At 47.5% G+C, this 19,813-nt stretch overlaps 1 protein-coding gene across 1 annotated transcript in view; it reads left to right on the top strand.

Moving 5' to 3' along the window:
* Nucleotides 1-583: 583 nt before the first annotated feature.
* Nucleotides 584-19,813, top strand: part of PIGL (phosphatidylinositol glycan anchor biosynthesis class L) — a 45,017-nt gene continuing 25,787 nt past the window's right edge. Inside the window, exons 1-2 of the mRNA XM_028707998.2 lie at nt 584-1,305; nt 3,926-4,025. Of these exons, the coding sequence (XP_028563831.2) occupies nt 1,059-1,305; nt 3,926-4,025 (347 nt within the window). The 5' untranslated portion in view covers nt 584-1,058. The remainder of the gene's footprint in view (nt 1,306-3,925; nt 4,026-19,813) is intronic.

Raw genomic sequence — 19,813 nt, 5'->3', positions numbered from 1 at the left:
ATTATTATTATTATTATTATTAAAAATATATAGGAAGACCAGCAATGAAATGCATAAAGATTGTAGGATTTTCCTTTGTTGATTTTTTTAAGCAGTTGGTGATAGCTTTATTTTTACCCATCTGTATAAGATTCAGGATAGAGTATTGAATGAGTCAGGGCTTGAAGATGTATAATGCATAACACTGAAATGAAGGGTTCTGCCAGACAACCTCTTTATTGAGCATTCATCCTGATTCATTTACAGGGGGATTGGGAGATGTTGGCTAGATTCCATTGCATCCAAGCCCAAGCATTATTCCACATTTTCCAGTGCTTTTCTCTGTAACTTTCCTTAATGCAAAAAGTCTGATGGACTATAAAATTATGCATGGCATGGAGGGAGTGGATAAAGAAAAGTTCTTCTCCTCTGTCAAAGCACTAGAAGTGATGGGCATCCAATGAAGCTGCATGTTGGAAGCGTCAGGACTTATAAAAAAGGGCTTCTTTAAGCAGCACAGAATTAAAAGTATGGAAATTGCTCCCACAGAAGGCAGTGCGACCACCAATTTCAATGGCTTCGAAAAATAATTGGACAAATCCATGTTGAAGGCTATCAATGGATATTAATCGGCCACAATGGCTGTGCTCTGCCTATCCCTCTTAATGCCAATTGCTGGAAACCGCAGGAGGGGAGAAGCTTCGCCTTGGGGCATCCGGTTGGCCACTGCGAGAGCAGGATGATTGACTAGTTCGTGCCCTTTGGCCTGATGCAGGAGGCTCATCCTCTTTTATTAGATCATAAGGTAAGTTTGGGGAAGCAGTTTGTTGAAGGGCAGTCAGGGGAGTGGATTGATTGTTGCAAACCTCTGCTATCCCTTCCGCGCTGTTTATGCATGGGTCCAGGTCACTCCACCCCACGAGAAGCTTCCGACTGATTCTGGCGTGAATCTCATTTCGCCTTCTCTCTTCGGGAGAGCGCCCTTTTGCACAGAACAGACGGAACCATTCCGTCGCGGAACGAGTTTCTGGCCGGATTCTTTATGCGTGGCGCTCCCCTTTTCTCCCGCTTCTCCCGTCATGGAGGCAACGGGGTTGTTCACCCTGCTGTTTCCTCTGCCTTTGCTATGGCTGCTTTCTTGCTGGTGGCTGAGGAGGCAACGCGGAGCGAGGTGGCGGCGGGGGAGCGACCGGAGGCTTTTCGCCGACGGACCGGCGACGCGCGCCCTGTTCGTGACGGCGCACCCTGATGACGAAGCAATGTTCTTCGCCCCCACCATCCTCAGCTTGGCTCAAGCCAGGCTATGGCTGCTCTGCGGGTCCACAGGTGAGGAGGAGGAGGCTAGCGTAGCGTTGCCTAGCAACCATGACGTCTGTTTTCGAAGCGCTCCCGTCTCTCCGGAGCTGTGCGTATGGCGTCATCACGCTGCGGCAGCCATTTTATATTGATCGGAAGTGCGCGCACAGGTCGTTCTGACGTCACAGGATTATTATTAATCATAATAATGTCATTGTTACTGAATACAGTATATTATTTATTGTATAAATAAATACTATATATTTGTTGTATAAATAAATAATATATTGCAGTGTGTTTATTATTATGTCAATATTATGTATTTTTTTATATAATGAGAATATATAAGTGAGAATTCTATTATTTTATACTTTATTTTTTACTGTTTTATTATATAGTGCCAGCTAAGTGAGAATTACAGGATGTGGTGGAAGGCCCAGGTGATGGGCCCCCTCCTCAGTTTGCCATATTAGTAAAATGGGTATAACACCACTTTCCCCCAAAATTGAAACTACTGCTATATATTTGCATACAACAACGTTTGACTAGCCAGCCTACATGGAATGGTAAGAGATTTATTTATTTATAAATATATAGATTTTTGAAGCATTGCTTATCTTAAGGACAGGGAACCTTTTTCAGCCTCAGGGCCACATTCTCTTCTGGGCAACCTTTCAGGGGCACCATGCTAGTGGAAGGTGGAGCCAGACGGAAGAGTGGGCATGGCAACAAACGTAAAATTTGCCATTTGTACAGTAGGCTAGTTTCTACACACTCCTGGCTATTCTCCACCCAGACAAGCAAGAGGTATTATTAGGGTTCAAGGACACATTCCAGCCAGGCAAAAGAAGTAAAAGCCAGCGAGGCCACTACATCCACACACTGTTCCTTAACTGGGTACAACATAACTGCAAAAGGTCCCAAGCTCAACCAGTAGCATCTCGTTTTTCTTTTTAAAACAATTAGCACGTATCAGGGGATGAGAAAGGCCCGTTTCTGCTTGAGACTCTAGAGAGCCACTGCCAGTCAGAGTAGGCAGCACTGGGCTAGGTGAAGAAATCCAGTGACCTGGTATAAAGTAGTTTCTTCTCCCAATCTAAAAATTGCAATTTAAAAATAACAGGGAGGAACTAGACCAATGTAGCAGGGCCTTTTTAGTGGTGACACCCTCCTCCCTTTGGAATTATTTAGCAGTTACTGTAGATTCTTCTCTGTATGCTTTTGGGAGGCTGTTGCAGGCGTACTTCTCCTCTAATACATATATACGTATATGTTCGTTTCTGTGCATATTCTGCTGCTTTTACCTTGAGATTTTATAAATTAACGCGGTCAAACCCCACTTTCGGGCTTCCTGTATACATTTGGTTGACCACTGTGAGAACAGTTGGGCATCTGGTCTATTCCAACAGCGCTCTCCTTATGTTAAGGTTTTAACAACATCCTCTAATTTGAACACTTTGGTGTGTGAGTCAGAAGAGGCACTTATAAATGTTATAAATAGGTAGGGAATTGGCAGGATTTGAGAAGTTCACTCAAGACCTGCAGTTAACCCTAGCATTATAGAAATCTTTTTTAAAAAAATAGACATTAAAAGTTCCCTTGGAAGCTTTACAGACTCCAAGCACTTAACCCAGTTGGCCAAATATGTTTCACTTTCTCAGATTACTTTCTGGTTGCGGGGTCTCCAGTGCAAGCGCCCATGGGTGCCAGCATGCCCAACAGCACCTTTTATGGTACCTGCAAAAGGTCTCAGTAAATGTCCCCCTCAAAAATCCTCAGTGCTGTTTCTTTTACTGTTCGGTTCCTGTTTTCACTGGCTACGCCTCTCCCACATCAAACACACTCTTTTAAACATGCCCACGTTTCAGTTGGTTGCCAGGATTGGACCCCAGCTGAAATATACTCAGAGTCAAGTGTGGATTTCATGCTCTTTATTCAGCTCATAGTCGTGAGGAATGCAAGTTCTCCCGAAATGTCTGCTTTATATACATTATTTACACAACGGGCCCCACGTGATTGGCTAATTCCGGGATTCTCCTGTAGGCCAATCAGGTTACGGATTAACTTCCACCAGGAGCTGGATTGGGTGGCTCCTGCGGACCAATCAGACTGCTGCATTTTGGATCCCATTCAACTCAGTACATAACACCAGCCCTACGTTCTGTTCTGAACAGAGGAGAGATTCAAAGAGCTTCTCTCTCTGAGAGAGTATGGTGGTGACAGATTGAGGGGCATGCCTGCGCCATTTTGTGATCCTGTCTCGTTTTCGATACGGCAGCCATTTTGTGTTATACCATGCCCCTGCCCCTCCCACTGCGGCCATTTTGTGACTGGCGCCCACAGCACTCTCTCAGATTTCCAAATGTTACTCCTAGCCTTCCCCCAAAAAGCAACTTCAGCAGCCTATCGCCTTCATATCCTGGCAAACCTAGCAGCCTGTACTGAGGCGCTGTAGAATTCTTGGAACTTTTTACAATGCAGCAGACTTAACGTCACCAGTTTTGTTAAACTCAGGAAAATCTCTTTAATATTCCCTTCTTTGCTCCGTTATTTTAACGCAAGCTGCCGGTCCCTTGGTGCTTTCAATTTCCCACAGGAGGGAGGATTCTGTGCTGCAGAGTGTGACAGCTGTCTTCTTTCGTATTTCCAGGGAATTACTACAGCCAAGGGGATGTCCGGAAGAAGGAACTCCTGGACAGCTGTTTGGTTCTAGGGATCCCGCCTTCCAATGTGACCATCATTGACCACAGGTAGCTTTCTACACTTAAAATGCTGGTGCTCTTACATGAGAGGAGCCCTGCTGGATCAGGCCAGCGGCCCATCCAGTCCAATAGCCTGTTTTGACAGAGGCCACTATGTGCCTATTAAGGGGAAGTCCACAAGCGGGACCTGAGTGCAACAGTGCTCTCCCCCATTTGAGGCTTTCCTCTCCTGTGGTTTCCAGCAACATAAGGAGAGTTGTGCTGGATCAGGCCAATGGCCCATCTAGCCCAGCATCCTGCCCTCACAGTGGCCTGCCCAGATCCCTGTGGCAAGCCTACAAGCAGTTCCTGAGCACAAGAGTGTCCTTCTTACCAGCAACTGGTGTTCAAAAACATCACTGCCTCTGACTGTGAAAACAGAGCATAGCCTTTGTGGCTAGTAGCCTTTGATCGCATTATCGCCCTCCGTTCATTTGTCTGAATCCTTTCTGGACAAATCTAAAAGCAGTGAGAGTTGCTATTGCACGCAGATCCAACTTGTGGGCTTTCTGTTCTTGATCCGATCTACTCTTGTGTTTGGATCTACAGCAGTGAAATTTTTCATAGAGGAACTGTTAGGGCCGGAGTCAACAGCTTGCGAGGGTGAAAGCGCTGACGTTGTGACATTGTGCACATGAGCCTCGCTCCTCACTCCCTAAGCCAGGCAGAAGCTTCCCAGGCTTTCAGAAGGAGGCGGCAGGGAAACATTTATGGGACTAGCCTAGGCCCCCTAGTCCACTGACCACACGCCACTGATCTACCGCCATGCTCAGCCGTGGTGTTCCCGGTTCTCCTCTTCCCGTTTTATCCTCCCCACAACCTTGCAAGGTAGGTTAAGCTGAAAGACAGCGACTGGCCTCCCAGTTGACTCTGTGGCTGAGTCGGGATTTGAACCCGAGTCTCTCAAAGTCATGCGTTTAAAGCCAATTTAAATCGTGTGACTTCCTGCCCCCAAAATCCTGGGAACTGTAGTTTGTCCAGCGTCGTGGGAATTGTAGCTCCGTGAGGGGTTACAGTTCCAAGGACTCTTTGGGAGAGGTCGTGCATGTTATATGCACACTAGGGAGTGATCTCAGGTCCCAGTCTGATGTTGCAATCACAGCATCACCACCAAATGTGTCCATCGCAGTGCTGCAATTCCTGCCCGGTCGGGGAAAGTGAGAGGAAGACATAGTGACTCAGCCTTGCAGGGCTGTATCTACAGAGGCTCCACAGCCCCAGTGACCCTGTGACTTCTCCCTCAAGTCAGGGAGGAGCGATCAAGACACAGATCTGAGAAAAACACGGACCAGTGAAGGTCTGCGCTGGGTGAAGCAGGAAAGTGACAGGTTATCACTGGGCAGGCCTGTAGGCATGTAACTTCACCACCTAGCAAAACAATTGCAGAGCAATTTGTTCTGCTTCTGATATGGGGAAGATCAAACGCTTTCTATGGAGCAATGGATCCTTCGCTCCCGGTTACTGATAATTGCCTGATGTTCCAATTTGGAGACTCTTAATTCCCTACTGCATGCAAGAGAAGAGGGGAGTGCCTCTTTGCAGATCAGGGAGGGGGGGACATGTGGCCCTCCAGATGTTATCAGACTCCAGTGCCCATCAGCATGGCCAGTAGTTAGGGGCGATGATGTCAGTTGGAGGTCAACATCTGGAGGGCCGCAAGTTTCCCATCATCCTTGCTCATTGCCGTTTCCCGTTCGAGCCCTGAGATCATCGTACGGACACAATGACCACTTCTCCTTTTCATTTGCGGTTGTGTTTTTTTCTTTCCTCCTTCTTGACGTTTTGTGGCAGTTCTCCCAGAGCCCCTTTGCTCCAGTTAATAGGTCCCTTTTCTCTCAGCATTGAGTAATCAAAGCACCCTGGGGATTTCCCTTTTGCTGTAAAAAACAAAACGGTGCAAAAATGCAGAACAGTTTCCCAAGAGGAGGGTCGGGGTGGAGGAGAGCAGGGATGGATGTACTATGAAATTAATGAAACTTTAGCTTCAGGGCTCCTAATCTCAGAAGAGACCCGGAAGCGACTTTAGTGAACATTGCTTAAAAATCTTGGGTCTAAGAGACCAAACTTGTGTCACACAACTCAAATTGATTATTTTTTTGTTCTATATATATTTCAATAATCCCAGCGTTTGAGTGTCAGTAGCACAGATGTTGAAAAGGGGTGGTGATCTGTCAGGGAACAGCCTCATTAAAGACAGCAATTCCTCTAGGACTGCCTCTCCCCATATAAACCGTCCCGGACTCTGCATTCATCCTCTGAGGCCCTTCTTTCTGTGCCTCCTCCGCAAGAGGTCCAGAGGGTGGCAACACAAGAACGGGGCCTTTTCTGTAGTGGCTCCCTGTTTGTGAAATGCTCTCCCCAGGGAGGTTTGCCTGCTGCTTTCATTACCTATGTTTTAGGCGCCAGGCGGAAACCTTCTTCAACCAGGCCTTTGGCTGATTAATATCCAACAGCCTTTTAAATGTACCTGTAGGAAAGGGGTGGGTTATCATTTGGTTGCTTTGGTTTAATTATTTACTTGTGTTTTATCTTGTATTTTATTCTGTGAACCACCCTGAGATCTTTTGATGAAAGGCAGCATATAAATTTAATTTAATAGTATAAACAATCAAACAACAAATGTGGTTACCCAGACTTTGTTGCTGGTTGGGAAGGGGCTCCCATGACAGTTCATGCCTGAAAAATGTAGGGGCGCTACAGGGGGAGACGGAGAGGGAGCAGAAGATAGGAAAGAAGGCCCTGGCTTTGCAGTAGAGTTTCTGGTTTCAATTCTTGGCAGTAGGACTGGATATGCCCCTTGCCTGAAATTTTGGAGAGCTTCTGCCAATCAGTGTAGATATAACGGTCTGACTTGGGGGAAAACCATCTTCCTGTGTCTGTTCAAACCAGAGCTTAATTCAGAACCATGAGGACTAGAATCTTGCTTTGTTTTTAGGGGGAGGGTTGTAGCTCCGAGGTGGAGCACCTGCTTTGCACACAGGTTCAACAACTAGTGTCTCTGGGTGGGGCTGGGAGAGAGCCCTGCCTGAAACCCTGGAGAGCTGCTGTCAGTTCTGAGCTAGAATGGACCACTGGTCTAGATCTGTATCAAGTCGCCTGCCAGGTCACCCCTCATAATCACCAGTGATTGATATCCAGGGGGGATTAGCCCTGTTGGCTAAATGCACCCTCCATCCTTGGAGACAGTATACTCTGAATATCCAGATGCCGGGTGCATCCATCCTAGAGGGGGCTGTGGGCTGCCAGCTGAACATCTGGGAATCTGATGCTGGTTTCTCCCATCTCCTTGTGAGTTTCCTGAAGACGTCTGGCTCAGGATGCCGGTCCAGGGATGGAGACTTCCGCTGATCCAGCAGTAGTCCTAACAAGCTTCTGTCTGTCTCCTTTTCACAGCAGAAATGTTGCTTGTATGAACCATACTTGTCCCCCCAAATCAGACCCTTCTGCCAGGGCTCTGGGGTGATGAGCATTCTGCCCTGTAAACAGGATACACCCACCCAACTGAAGTAGGTTATTAACTCAAAGGAAAGGACACCACGTTCTCTCTCCTTATTCCCCTGCACTCTACGAGATGTTTTGTTTCCCCACCCTATCTTCTCGGTGACTGAGAACGGCAGGCTGTCCTTCACAGCAACATCTGCAGTTTCCCTCCTTGCAGCGAGATGCAGATAAATATCAACATTGCGGCTTCCATCTGATGACGCCTGACCTGGCCTGGTCCCTGCCAGAGGAAATAATAAGAGTTCGAGAGAGGAGATTTGTGTAAACAGGCGAGCTTCCCGCTCCCTTCCCCAGCTGCTTCCAAAGTTCGGCACTTAGAGAAGAAGAACCAGCTTCACAGATATAATATGAGGGACACCTGGCTTGCCGGTAGAACATGGGAAAAGGATCTAGGGGTCTTAGTGGACCACAAGCTTAACACGAGTAAATAATGTGATGCAGCAGCAAAAAAAAAAAAAGCTAATGCTATTCTAGACTGTATTGTAAACAAAAATTGCCCTTTTCCCTTATGGGGTATCCATATAGAGGCCTTATGTAGGTTCCCTATTGGTAGGAGAAAATAACGGAGGCCACCCAGAGACTATTGAGAAGCAAAACAGCTACTAAGCCTGATCTTTATTGATCTGTTGCAACAGGGTGCTCCCCTCACACGCAGGAAAGGAGGAGGAACCCAGAACAATGGCCGCAATAAAGACTTTAAAAATTGCCACCCTGTAGATCAAGACCACCCCCAGAAACATCATACACACATCACAGAAGGGGTGTAACCTAAGACCACCCTCCAGATACATCACACCTACATCACAGAAAAGGCGGTCTAAAACAGAAATTTGAATGTTGTTTTTCTCCTGTCCTTGTTTATCTCCTGTCTGGCAGGTTACTTGATTGGATTGCCTGGGGAGCCTGGCCAGTCTTTTTTAACGATAAATACTTAGTTCCTGGGCCAGGTCACAGGCTCACACCCTATTCATATCTTAAATGTGCCCTTAAGACAGGATTTGTGAGGAAAGAGACAATGGGGAGGTTTCCCACTTTGACCTTGCAGAGAAAACATTTGCTCAGTTTAGGAATCAAAATGGTTCCAGGTCGGTCTTCCTGTGCTGATCTATGTACGTGCTTGGTTGGTACACTTATGAACATTTAATATATATCTAAGACCTCAAAATTCCTATCACAATATCACCAACAGAAATATAGCATCACCAGAATTATAGGGAAGTAATACAGTCATAGCTTGCATCCCGAACACCCTGGAACTCAGACGTTTTGGCTCCCGAACTCCGCAAACCCGGAAGTGATTGTTCCAGTTTGCGAACTTTTTTTTGGAACCCGAATATCTGACGGGGCTTCTGTGGCTTCTGATCGTCTGCAGGAGCTTCCTGCGGCCCATCAGAAGCCGTGATTTGGTTTTCAAACGTTTTGGAAGTCGAACAGACTTCCAGAACGGATTCCGTTCGACTTCCAAGGTACAACTGTAGTCCCGCTTTGTTCTGCCTTGGTCAGGCCTCACCCGGAATACCGTGTCCAATTTTGGACACCACAATTTAAGAAGGATATTGATGAGCTGGGAGCATGTGCAGAGGAAGGCGACCAGAATGATCAAGGGTCTGGAAACCAAGCCGTATGAGGGAGCGGTTGAGGGAGCTGGGTGTGTTTAGCCTGGAAAAAAGGAGATACGAAGGCCATCTTAAAGTATTTCAAGGGCTGTTCCATGGAAGATGGGGGCAAGTGTCTTTTCTACTGTTCTAGAGGGTGGGATTTTAACCAGTGGCTTCAGGTTACAAGAAAGGAGATTCTGCCTAAATGTTTAGAAGAACTTTCTGACAGTAAGAGCTGTTCCACAGTGGAATGGACCCTCTCACGAGGTTTTGGACACTCCTTCCTTGGAGGTTTTTAAGAAAGAAAGAACTTTCCATGGGAAAACAGTGGCTGATCCCAATCAATCTTGAGGGAACCTCCGCTCACCCTGCTTGGCATTTGACACCCCTCAACTACGGCAAACATAACCTTTTGAGGTGGGTTGCTGGGCCGTTCAAACCTCTTTTCTCTTTCCACACTATCATTAATTTTCTTGAATGTTTGCTCAAAGATGCGGGGGGGGGGAGAGGCAGAAAGAAAGGAAAGCGGGTCAGCCACCTTTTCAGTGTTTTAAAGAGTTGTGCGCGCGCACACACACACACACCCCTCCAACAATACCCTTTAAAAAATAACTCTCCGTACAAAGCAAGCAAGCTAGTTTTAGATGGAAACAAGGGCTGGAAGGTTCCCTTATCTGTGCGGGGATGGAGGAGAGCTTTGTACCACCTGCCTTGTTAAGTGCAGAATAGTAATTCAGAAATTGCACTTCTCCTGAATTTTGTGACACAGTTTATTATTGTTGTTGTTGTCATTTTATTGAATTCATATACCATCCTATACTCGTAGGTCTTAGGGCAGTTCACAATACAAAATTACAATATAAACGCACAAGATACATAATAAAAATAATTAAAACAGTTCACAATACTACTGTATGCTAATAATAATAATAATAATTACACTCCCCAACAAAAGCCCCTAAACAACCCCCCTAAGCTTGTTAAAAGTTTGTATTTTTAGGATTAAATATGTTTGAAAATGCAGGCATTGGCATAAAACACACCTTCAAACACTGCCCTGATTTCTTTCCAAGGATAAACATGTTAAAATAAATAAGTAAATTATCAAAGCTTTGTTTACCGTATTTTTCTGTCTATAAGAGGCCCCCATGTATAAGACACCCCATATTTTGGGGGACTCTGGTTTAAGAAAATGGGGGGGGGGTCTATCGGTGTATAAGACTCCCCCAAATTTTGGACATTTTTTAGGGAGGGGAACAAAGTCTTATACACGGAAAAATACGGTATTTAATTGTTTTTATTTTTTCAGAGCTTTTATTTATTTTTGTTTCACCGCATTTCTTAGACGCCTTGCACAAAGATCGTCCCAGGCAGGACTTAGCACACAGTAAAAATACAAAATGCAAAGGAAACAGAGGATCCACTTTCACAAGGGGTCTTTTCCCCTAGTCGCCTGGAGGTTATTCTTCCTCGCCATAGGCAATCAGCTGTTCCCAACTAGCTTTCAGGAAACAGCTATGCCAATTCCGGCTGCAGTTTTACATGTCCTTTTCCCTGCTTGGTGTCTAAAGGATCACTTAACCCTCCCCTGCTCTCCCCCTCCTATGTGCAAAACCCATTTGCCTTTTGAAACGGGAGCAGGCAAGGCAAGGGATTTTTATTCCTGCAGGAAAGTAGGTCATCGGGTGCTCTGTCTCTCTCTCTTTTTATTGCGCTCTGCAGACCAATGTGGTTCTCCTTTAAGGGAGTGAACTTGGCTGACACTGCAGATGGTCAATTTCCTCTTCCCAGAACCCTGTACCTCAGACGGAGCCCCTTGTAAGCTCTGTGTGCTGCAGATTGAAAGCAGGCAAATATTTAACGAAGCGGGGGGGGGGGGCGTTGTTGGCTTTGGGTTCCTGCCTTGGCAGGGTCATGTCACCAGACAAACACAAATAAGCGCTAGTAGCCCAGAACTGCAGGGAGGAAGAAGCAGGATGGGCACAGGTTGTTTCAATGTGGTCGCTGCCATCGTTCCAGCGCTGAATAGGTTAAGGATGGCTTGACACCCGGAAAAGATCTGTGGCCAGGTTTTGTTGTTGTTGTTGTTTAGTCGTGTCCGACTCTTCGTGACCCCATGGACCAGAGCACGCCAGGCACTTCTGTCTTCCACTGCCTCCCGCAGTTTGGTCAAACTCATGCTGGTAGCTTCGAGAACACTGTCCCTCCATCTCGTCCTCTGTTGTCCCCTTCTCCTTGTGCCCTCCATCTTTCCCAGCATCAGGGTCTTTTCCAGGGAGTCTTCTCTTCTTATGAGGTGGCCAAAGTATTGGCGCCTCAGCTTCAGGATCTGTCCTTCCAGTGAGCACTCAGGCCTGATTTCCTTCAGGTTGGAGAGGTTTGATCTTCTTGCCGTCCATGGGACTCTCAAGAGTCTCCTCCAGCACCATAATTCAAAAGCATCAATTCTTCGGCGATCAGCCTTCTTTATGGTCCAGCTCTCACTTCCATACATCACTACTGGGAAAACCACGGCTTTACGATACGATACGATATCTTTATCTTTATTTATCTATACGGACCTTTGTTTGCAAGGTGATGTCTCTGCTTTTTAAGATGTTGTCTAGATTTGCCATCGCCTTTCTCCCAAGGAGCAGGCGTCTTTTAATTTCGTGGCTGCTGCCACCATCTGAAGTGATCATGGAGCCCAAGAAAGTAAAATCTCTCACTGCCTCCATTTCTTCCCCTTCTATTTGCCAGGAGGTGATGGGTGTCTTTAAAAGAGGATAAGACAAATGAATGCTTTGGAGGATAAGGCTACTAGCCACAAGGCTATGCTTGCCACCACAGCTGGAGAGAGCAATGGTTCTGAAGACCAGCTGCTGGAAAAGTTGCTCTTGCACCCAGGTCCTACTTGTGGGTGTCTGCTGCGCATCTTGTTGGCCACTGGGAGAACAGGATGCTGGGACTAGAGGGGCCACTGGCCTGATCCTGCGGGCTCTTCTTAGGTTCTTAGGTCAGCAGCTGCTGCCACAATGCCTGGGTCCTCTCTCCACCATTGGAGGCCTCTGAACGGCCGTTCCTGAAGTTCAGGAGCACTGCTGTAGCACCCAAGTCCTGCCTGTCCAAGGCAACACAATGACCAAATACTATGACACGATATCAATATACACTCTTTATATAATATGAAATATATGAAATCACATAAACAGAAAACTTATGAATCTCTGAAAGTCAAAAAATACGCACTCTTAATGGATTCTCTAGAAAACGTAAAACCAAATAAACATACCGTATTTTTCGCCCTATAGGACGCACTTTCCCCCCTCCAAAAATGAAGGGGAAATGTGTGTGCGTCCTATGGGGCGAATGCAGGCTTTCGCTGAAGCCTGGAGAGCGAGAGGGGTCGGTGCGCACCGACCCCTCTCCCTCTCCAGGCTTCAGGAAGCTCTGCGCAACCCTCGGGAGACCGGCTCCGAGGGTTGCGCAGAACTGCCTGCAGTCCCGGGCTCAGCGCAGCTCTGTGCGGCCACCGGGAGCCGGGCGCAAAGTCCCGCCCCGCTCCCGATGGCTGCACAGAGCTGCCTGCAGTCCCGGGCCCAGCGCAGCTCCGCGCGGCCACCGGGAGCCAGGCGCGAAGTCCCACCCGGCTCCCGATGGCTGCGCAGAGCTGCCTGCAGTCCCAGGATCAGCGCACTTCTCCCCATCGCCAGTCCCACAAGCTCGGGGGACAGCGGGGAGGCAGAGCGCGCCTTCCCACTGTTCCCCGACCTGGTTCTTCCAGCCCTGCACCTGGGGGGGAAATAAAAATTTTCTTCTTTATTTCCCCCCCAAAAAACTAGGTGCATCCTATGGGCCGGAGCGTCCTATGGGGCGCAAAACACGGTAAGTCTTTGAAGACTATGCAAGTCTCTGAAAGAAGCAATGTATCAGATTCTTATCTGGTGCAAACAGGCTTCAAAGCTTCGTTTATGGTGTCCAATGCTGCCGAAGTAGTTCGCAAACAGACGAACAGTGATTCCAGATATACCCACTGTTTCGTGGAATAATTCTTCAGCACAGCAGGAGGATACAAAAATGCTTCATAAACCCTTCTATACGGTGAATGGAAAAATAGAACAACAATTGCTATGGAGCAGTGGTCATAAAGTTAAATAGTGACTTGCATAGTTTGTGACTTTCAGAGATTCATAAGTTTTCTGTTTATATAATATGAAATATATGAAATCACATAAAGAGTGTATATTGATATCGTATCATTGTATTTGGTCATTGTGTTGCCTTGGATATTACTGACTACTGTTTGCAACACAGGGGTTAAATTGTTTGGTTACTTCTTGTTGTCCCTTTGAGGCAGCTGGTTTGCCAAAGTGAAAACAGGATTCTAGACTAGATCCGCTCTTTTTGTCAGATCCATGAGGGCTTTTCCGAGGTTCTTAAAAAGGATTCACAGAGAAGGACAAGTCTATCAGTAGCTACAAGCCATGATGGCTGTGTTGCTGTTGTTGGCACATGTGGGTCTAGAGGAACAATGGAGTGCGCCCCTGGGGGTGAAGTCAAACTGCTATGTTAGCAGCACCAAAGTGACCTTCCATGGTGCACATCAAGCCTGGGCAGTGTGTCTGGAGGTCCTGGGCTGCCCAGACGATGACCCCCCTCTCAGCTTGGCTGCAGGTGCCACGGTCCGGTCCACGGGCGATCAAAGTCCTGGCTGAGGACGTCGGGACCGGGGTCAAGATGGCGGGGTGGGAGCAGGAATGGGAGTCCCGAAACTAGGAGTCAGAAAGCCAAGAGTCCGAGGGTCAGAGAGCCGGGAGTCAAGAAGCCAAGGGTCCAAGGGTCGAGAAGCAAGGGGTCAAGGAGCCAAACACAGCAAGGCTGGAAACGTGTTGTTGTGGCAAAGAGCCGAAGGGAAATGCTGACCTTATATCCCCTCCCAGCTCTTGCCACCAGGTGCTGTGAGTTACCAATCGGGCTACCCTCACCTGATTTAGCAGGCCAGTCAAAGACATTTCCCAGGGTGTGGCTGCTGTCGCATGCTGGCAGCTTCCAGGAGCCACAGGTGAGAGCTGAGTGCAGAGTGGGAACCAAAGGTGGACAAATGACCCCAGAAGGAACACAACATCTGCCCTACCAGAGGTCCTACTCCTCCCCTAACACCCCATTGTGGTGATACAGTCCTTTTAAGATTAGCTTGCGGGTCCTGTGGGAATTTGTTAGAATTCCTGGAATAATGAGCCCAAACCCAGATGCCTCTCACTAAGACCTCAAGACCAGTGTCGAATGGTGATCAAAGACACAAAATGGGAGCAGGTGCTGATTTCAATGGGCAAAAGGGGTTGAACCCCCATAGTCAGCATGCCTTTAAAAACCTGGGCTGGGGCAAGCATAGGGATCTCTCGTCACGGACTGTCAGCGCCTGTTCGGACCTTAGAAGGTATTTTGCTTTGCTGCTCAGCCTGCTAAGATTTATGTGTAAGTCAGCTAGCTAGATAAGATAGTTTTTGTTAAAAAAATTTTAGCCTCTGAGCAGTCTTAATTTTGTGTGGTTGTTTGAAGCTTTCCTTCTTTACGGAGTTGTGTTTTCATAAAGTTTTTGTGGAAATGGGTCTTGGTTGAGTTTCTGAACCTTCCAACCTTGACTACACTTTTCGAAGTGGATCATTCATCATACACAATGGTTGTGTTCAGGTCTTGCTTTTGCGGCTTCCATTTGGCCATGGTAAGAGCAGGAGGCTGATCTCAATGGGCCTCTTTCGACCCGATCCAGGAGCTGGGCTCTCCTTCCATCCATACGCCGTGAGAGCAGAGACTGAGGGTGATGAAGAAGCTTTGGCTAAGTCTGGGAGCAACGTGGTCCCCACAATCCACTTCCCTATAAATTTCCAGGAATTCTGTCCCATGGACAGCGGCTGCTGAAAGTTATAGTCCAAAACCTCTGGAGGGGACAAGGCTGCAGGAGGCTGACTTAATGGTTCTTTCAGCTTAGTGAAAACATTTAACACTCTGCAGGCCAAAACTACTCCCCCCTCTCCTTCCAGCAGTCTTGGCAGAGAAATTCCCAGACATCCCCCCCCCCCCTTATTTAAATGCAAACAGATTTTGGCTCAATTTGCTGAACATGGCAAATTATAACCAGCACAGACATCAGGCTGGGAACTTTGCTTGCCAGCAGTTCCTGGAACGAGCGGGATTTCACAAACCTCCCCACCCCAATGGGATGCTTAGCTTAGGGGAGGAGGAAAATGTAAAAATGTGCCATTTGATCCAACGAAGGAAACTTTCCCCACAACATCAACTTCTTTGCCCGAGTTTGTCTGGGTTGGCCATGAAACCCTTAATGTGCATTTGGAAAGGATTTTAGGGCATATCCTATGGTGCAGGCTGAGTTTGCCCGCCAGGCCTATCCTGATGGGGCTTGCTGGGGGAAGCTGAAGTGGGAGCAGGGAGGAGAGGCTTTCAAGCAGGCTAGGTGTGGGCAAAGTCAGGGCAGGCATAGTCAAAGCAGGCCGAGGCAAAGTCAAGTCAGATCGAGGCAAAGCCAGGGCAGGCAAAGTCAAAGAAGGTCTTTCTGCGCAGGTCAGGACCATGGCTAGCTCCCAATGGCTCCCAATGGAGCTTTATCCGAACAAGCCAGGATGACAAACCACAGTTCAAAGTTTGACAAAGAACAACTTCCATTTTGCCCTGATTCAAACATATTGCAGGAGATAAGTTGGAAGGCAGGCGGATTCTCCCAATCTCACCTGTGCAGGAATAAGGTGGGGGGGAGAGAAATGAAAGGGCCACATTCCCTTCTGAGAAACCTCCCAGGGGCCACATGGCAGTGGTGGGCAGGGCAGCAAATATCGATTGGGCCTTTGTTCATTTAGCTGGTTTCTACAAACACTCGCATTCACCCCTCTTTCTGCCAAGCAAGGAGCATTATGGGAGTTCGAGGACAACTTTTGAGCCAGGCAAAAGCACTCAAGGGGCGCAGAACTGGGTCAGTGAGGGAGGATCTTGAGGGCCAGACAGAAAGGTATGGAGGGCCGCAATTGCAGCCCCAGGTTTAAGCTTCCCCTTTCCAGCTTTTACCTTAAACTCGGAGGGTGACCTGTTTGGTAGGTTGCCTCTTCGCTGATTCAGAGCCTGCCGAGGAGAATGCTTTCACGTGGCCGGGGTGTGTGTTTGTGTGTGTGTGTCAAGGGAGGACAAGTGCAGCCCCTGGTATAGCTGGGCTGCTGCTCTCCTCTCCCAGCTCCCCGCCTGCGAGCCACTCGTGGCTCCCTGCTGCCAGCCGAGATCACAATGCGCTCTAATGCGTTCAGACTCAAACTAAGCCAACCCTTTGTCTTCCGTTTTTGCTTCTTTGGATAGGAAAGGAAGCTTGCTCTCATTTCACCCCTCTCCCCAAAATTCAGAAGCAAGCTTTGCTGAAAGCCCGCAGGAACCAAGTGCGACTTTTAAGCTTGAAGCTCAGAACATGGTGTGTGTGTGTGTGTGCGAGAGAGAGAGAGAGAGAGAGAGAGAGAGAGAGAGGATCTTGTGCTGTGCGGCTCCCAGAATTGGTGCTGATAACGCTAAGGTTGCAGGTTTGATCCCTGTATGGAGTGCTGGGGAAACCCAGCCAGATGGGCTGGGTGTAAATAATAAATAATTATTATTATTATTTATTTATTTATTTATTTATTTATTTATTTATTTATTTATAGTATGGGGCAGCTGCATCGGGGGTTGGATTGGATGAGCCTCAGGGTCCCTTCTGACTCTATGATTCTATGATCCGTCAAGCCCACCGCCAGCTCCTTCCCTGGCCCACCAGCCAATATTATTATTATTTATTAAATCAGTATTGCGCCCTTCATCCAAAGTTCTCAAGAAGTTTTGTAAGGTGGATTATTTGAAATACTGCAAGAAAGACTAGGAAGAGAATGATTAGTTAAGGACAGTTAAATGTAGTATAGAAATTAAGAAATGCAGAATAAGTGATAAAGAACGGAAAAATCATCAGAGGTGTTGACGGAAGTCTAAAATATTGTATAAGATGAGAAGATGTGTTGTATGACTGTTGGAACTGATATGTTAAGAAATCAATAAAAATGTATATATATAAAAAGGAGAGATTTCTGCATTGCAGTGAGGTTGGGCTCAATGCCCCTCGGGGTCTCTTCCAACCCTATGATTCTATGACTCCCTGCAGCTGACATTCTGAGAGGTAATAATAATTCTATTATTTGTACATAGCTGTCAACCTTCCCTTTTTTTGCGGGAAATTCCCTTATTCCAGCGCCGTTTCCCGCTGCTATCCCGGATTGTTAGATATCCCGTAGACTGTCCCCGGGACAGGTGAGGCTGCTGATCCCTTGTTTTCGGGGCCGCTGATCCCTTATTTTCAAATCTGAAAGTTGACAGCTATGTATTTGTACCCCACACATGAGACTGGGCCGCCCCAGCCACTCCACAGCGGAGGGAGAACAGCCACCCTGTCCAGTAGCCATTGACAGCTGTCTCCTCCCCAAACAGAAACTGCAACTGAATAACTGCAGCATTGGAAGTGACAGCGGTCCCTTGGCAAAAGAAGAGAAATCAGCAAAATGGCTTTTTGTTGCCGGAGGATGGGAGCGGGCTCAGAAGGGTTAACGTCTCCTCCCAGCCTTTAGCTGCCTTGCTGGTTTTCTGGATGTGCTGCCAGGAGCCTCGCTCCCCTCCTTCCGCCTCCATGTGACTATTGTAAACAGTTTCCCAACACACACAAAAACCCCATCCTGAATGGGAGGCTTTCCTTGTGGGCCAAAGTTGAGGAACTACATCACGGGGTCCCTGCGGCAACGGGGACAGGAGAGAGGGCCTCGCATGCCAGCGCTGCTCCTGGGGTTACTCTAGATCACGGGAGAGGCAGTTCCTCTTGCGGTTCCTGCGGTTGCGTAATGTTTGCCTTGGAAGGAGGCTGCGAAGAGCCCAGAGGTTGCTTGGCTTGGCGCTCTCCAAAAAGCCTCGTTTCTTCCTCTCCAAGAGAGCGCGGCGGCTTTCGGGCCAGTGGCTCCCACCTTGGGGACGGGCGAATTGGTCCATTTTAGTTCCTCTGATTGTTTCCCCCACTCCCCATGCAAAATAAAGACAAAAATAAGTCATCTTGAAAGCTCATCGCGAAATTCTCCTAATTGACATGCCTTCGTATGCAATTTTGCCTAATGCTGACGTGTTTGCAGGGCAGATTTCCCCAATCTAATGCACTTTTGTAAGCTAGGAAGGCCTTTTTAACGCAGCCTTTTCAGTGTTAGAAACTCAGGTGTATAAGCTAATCAGCAAATGGCGCCTAGGTTATGATCGCCACAACCGAATGTCTAAGTGCCTTTTCTTTTTTGGCAATAGATTTCTTCTTTATTTCATTTCTATCCCACTTTATATTTTAAGGGAAAAACCTCAGAGCAGTTTACAACACGTTAAAATATCAAATCAAACAATACAGAATAAAACGCTTCAAGGAAAATATTTCAGAGCCTTCTCTAAGTGACGTTTTGCTTTCCCCATATTTATTTACCTGGTGAATTTATAGAGCTGCCCCACAGCAGAAGTACTCTAGTGATGAGTCAGTGTGATTCAGTGGTTAAGAGTGTTGGACTAGGAGCTGGGAGATCAGGGTTCGAATCCCCACTCAGTCAGGAAGCTCACAGGGTGACCTTGAAGTCAGTCGCAGCCTCTTCACCTGCCTCACAGGGTTGTTGTCAGGATTAACTGAGCGGGGGGGGGGGTGAACCATGGGCTATAAATGCAATAAATAAGCCGTTCTGCTTAAGAAAACTGGAGGGGGCAGCCAGATGGAGAGGTCCCTGTGGTCTCAGTTGGACCTGCGCCAGTCGCAAAATGCACTTGTCGCCTGGGAAACTTCCAACACATCCCAGTATATGCAATTTTATGGGGCACATTATTTGACTGGGGACCCACACTGCCAAATCCTTAGGGGTTCACATTTTGAAAGATGGGTGTGTTTCGGTTCCCCCTCACGTTCCTTTGAAAAGTGCAGACCTGGGTTCAAATCCTGGCATCTGCAGGTAGGCCTGGGAATTCCCCACTGAAACCCTGAAGAGCTGCTGCCAGTCAGTGCAGACAGGCCTGAGCTAGATGCACCAAGGACCTGACTTGATATAACTCAGCTTCCTATGATATTAAGTGGCCTAATTTCTTCTGATAGTTAAATATGTGTTTGTGTGGAGCTCACTATCCCTGGTTTCTCAGCCCTTAGACCCACCCTCTCCATTTCTGCTGGCCCAGAATCTCCCCTCCACCCACCCACCACCTTGCCAAACATCCCCATTTCGAGGGTGATGAATATGAACTTGTTCCGGCTGCTGCCTGCTCTCCCGTCAAGGCCTGCGAGGCACCGGCGTCAGATGAACGGCAGATTTCACATTGCGATAAAGGCCTTGTGTCATCTCTGAGAAGAGGATCCCGGCCTCTTGCCGGGAAACAGTGTATATTATTCATGATGATATCGCGTCATGACACAAATCGTTCGAAGGAGCTGATACTTGGGTGGTGTCCCGAAAAACAGAGCACAGCCTGGGATTGGGAACAGGTTTCTGTTTTGAGCTGCAGGCTGCCTTTGCAAGAGATGCTCAAGGGACAGAATTTTTCAGTGCTGCAGAAGGGTCCTGATGCTATTTTTTTGCATTTTTTAATTGACAGGCATATTTGAGTTGTTTAAACATTACTATTGCTTCTTGGTTTAGTTTATTC

This window comes from Podarcis muralis, chromosome 15, assembly GCF_964188315.1.
Source record: "Podarcis muralis chromosome 15, rPodMur119.hap1.1, whole genome shotgun sequence".
In the NCBI taxonomy this organism is placed as follows: Eukaryota; Metazoa; Chordata; class Lepidosauria; order Squamata; family Lacertidae; genus Podarcis; species Podarcis muralis.
The sequence above is the reverse complement of the archived record's forward strand: the minus strand, read 5'-3'. Positions and strand labels throughout refer to the sequence as shown.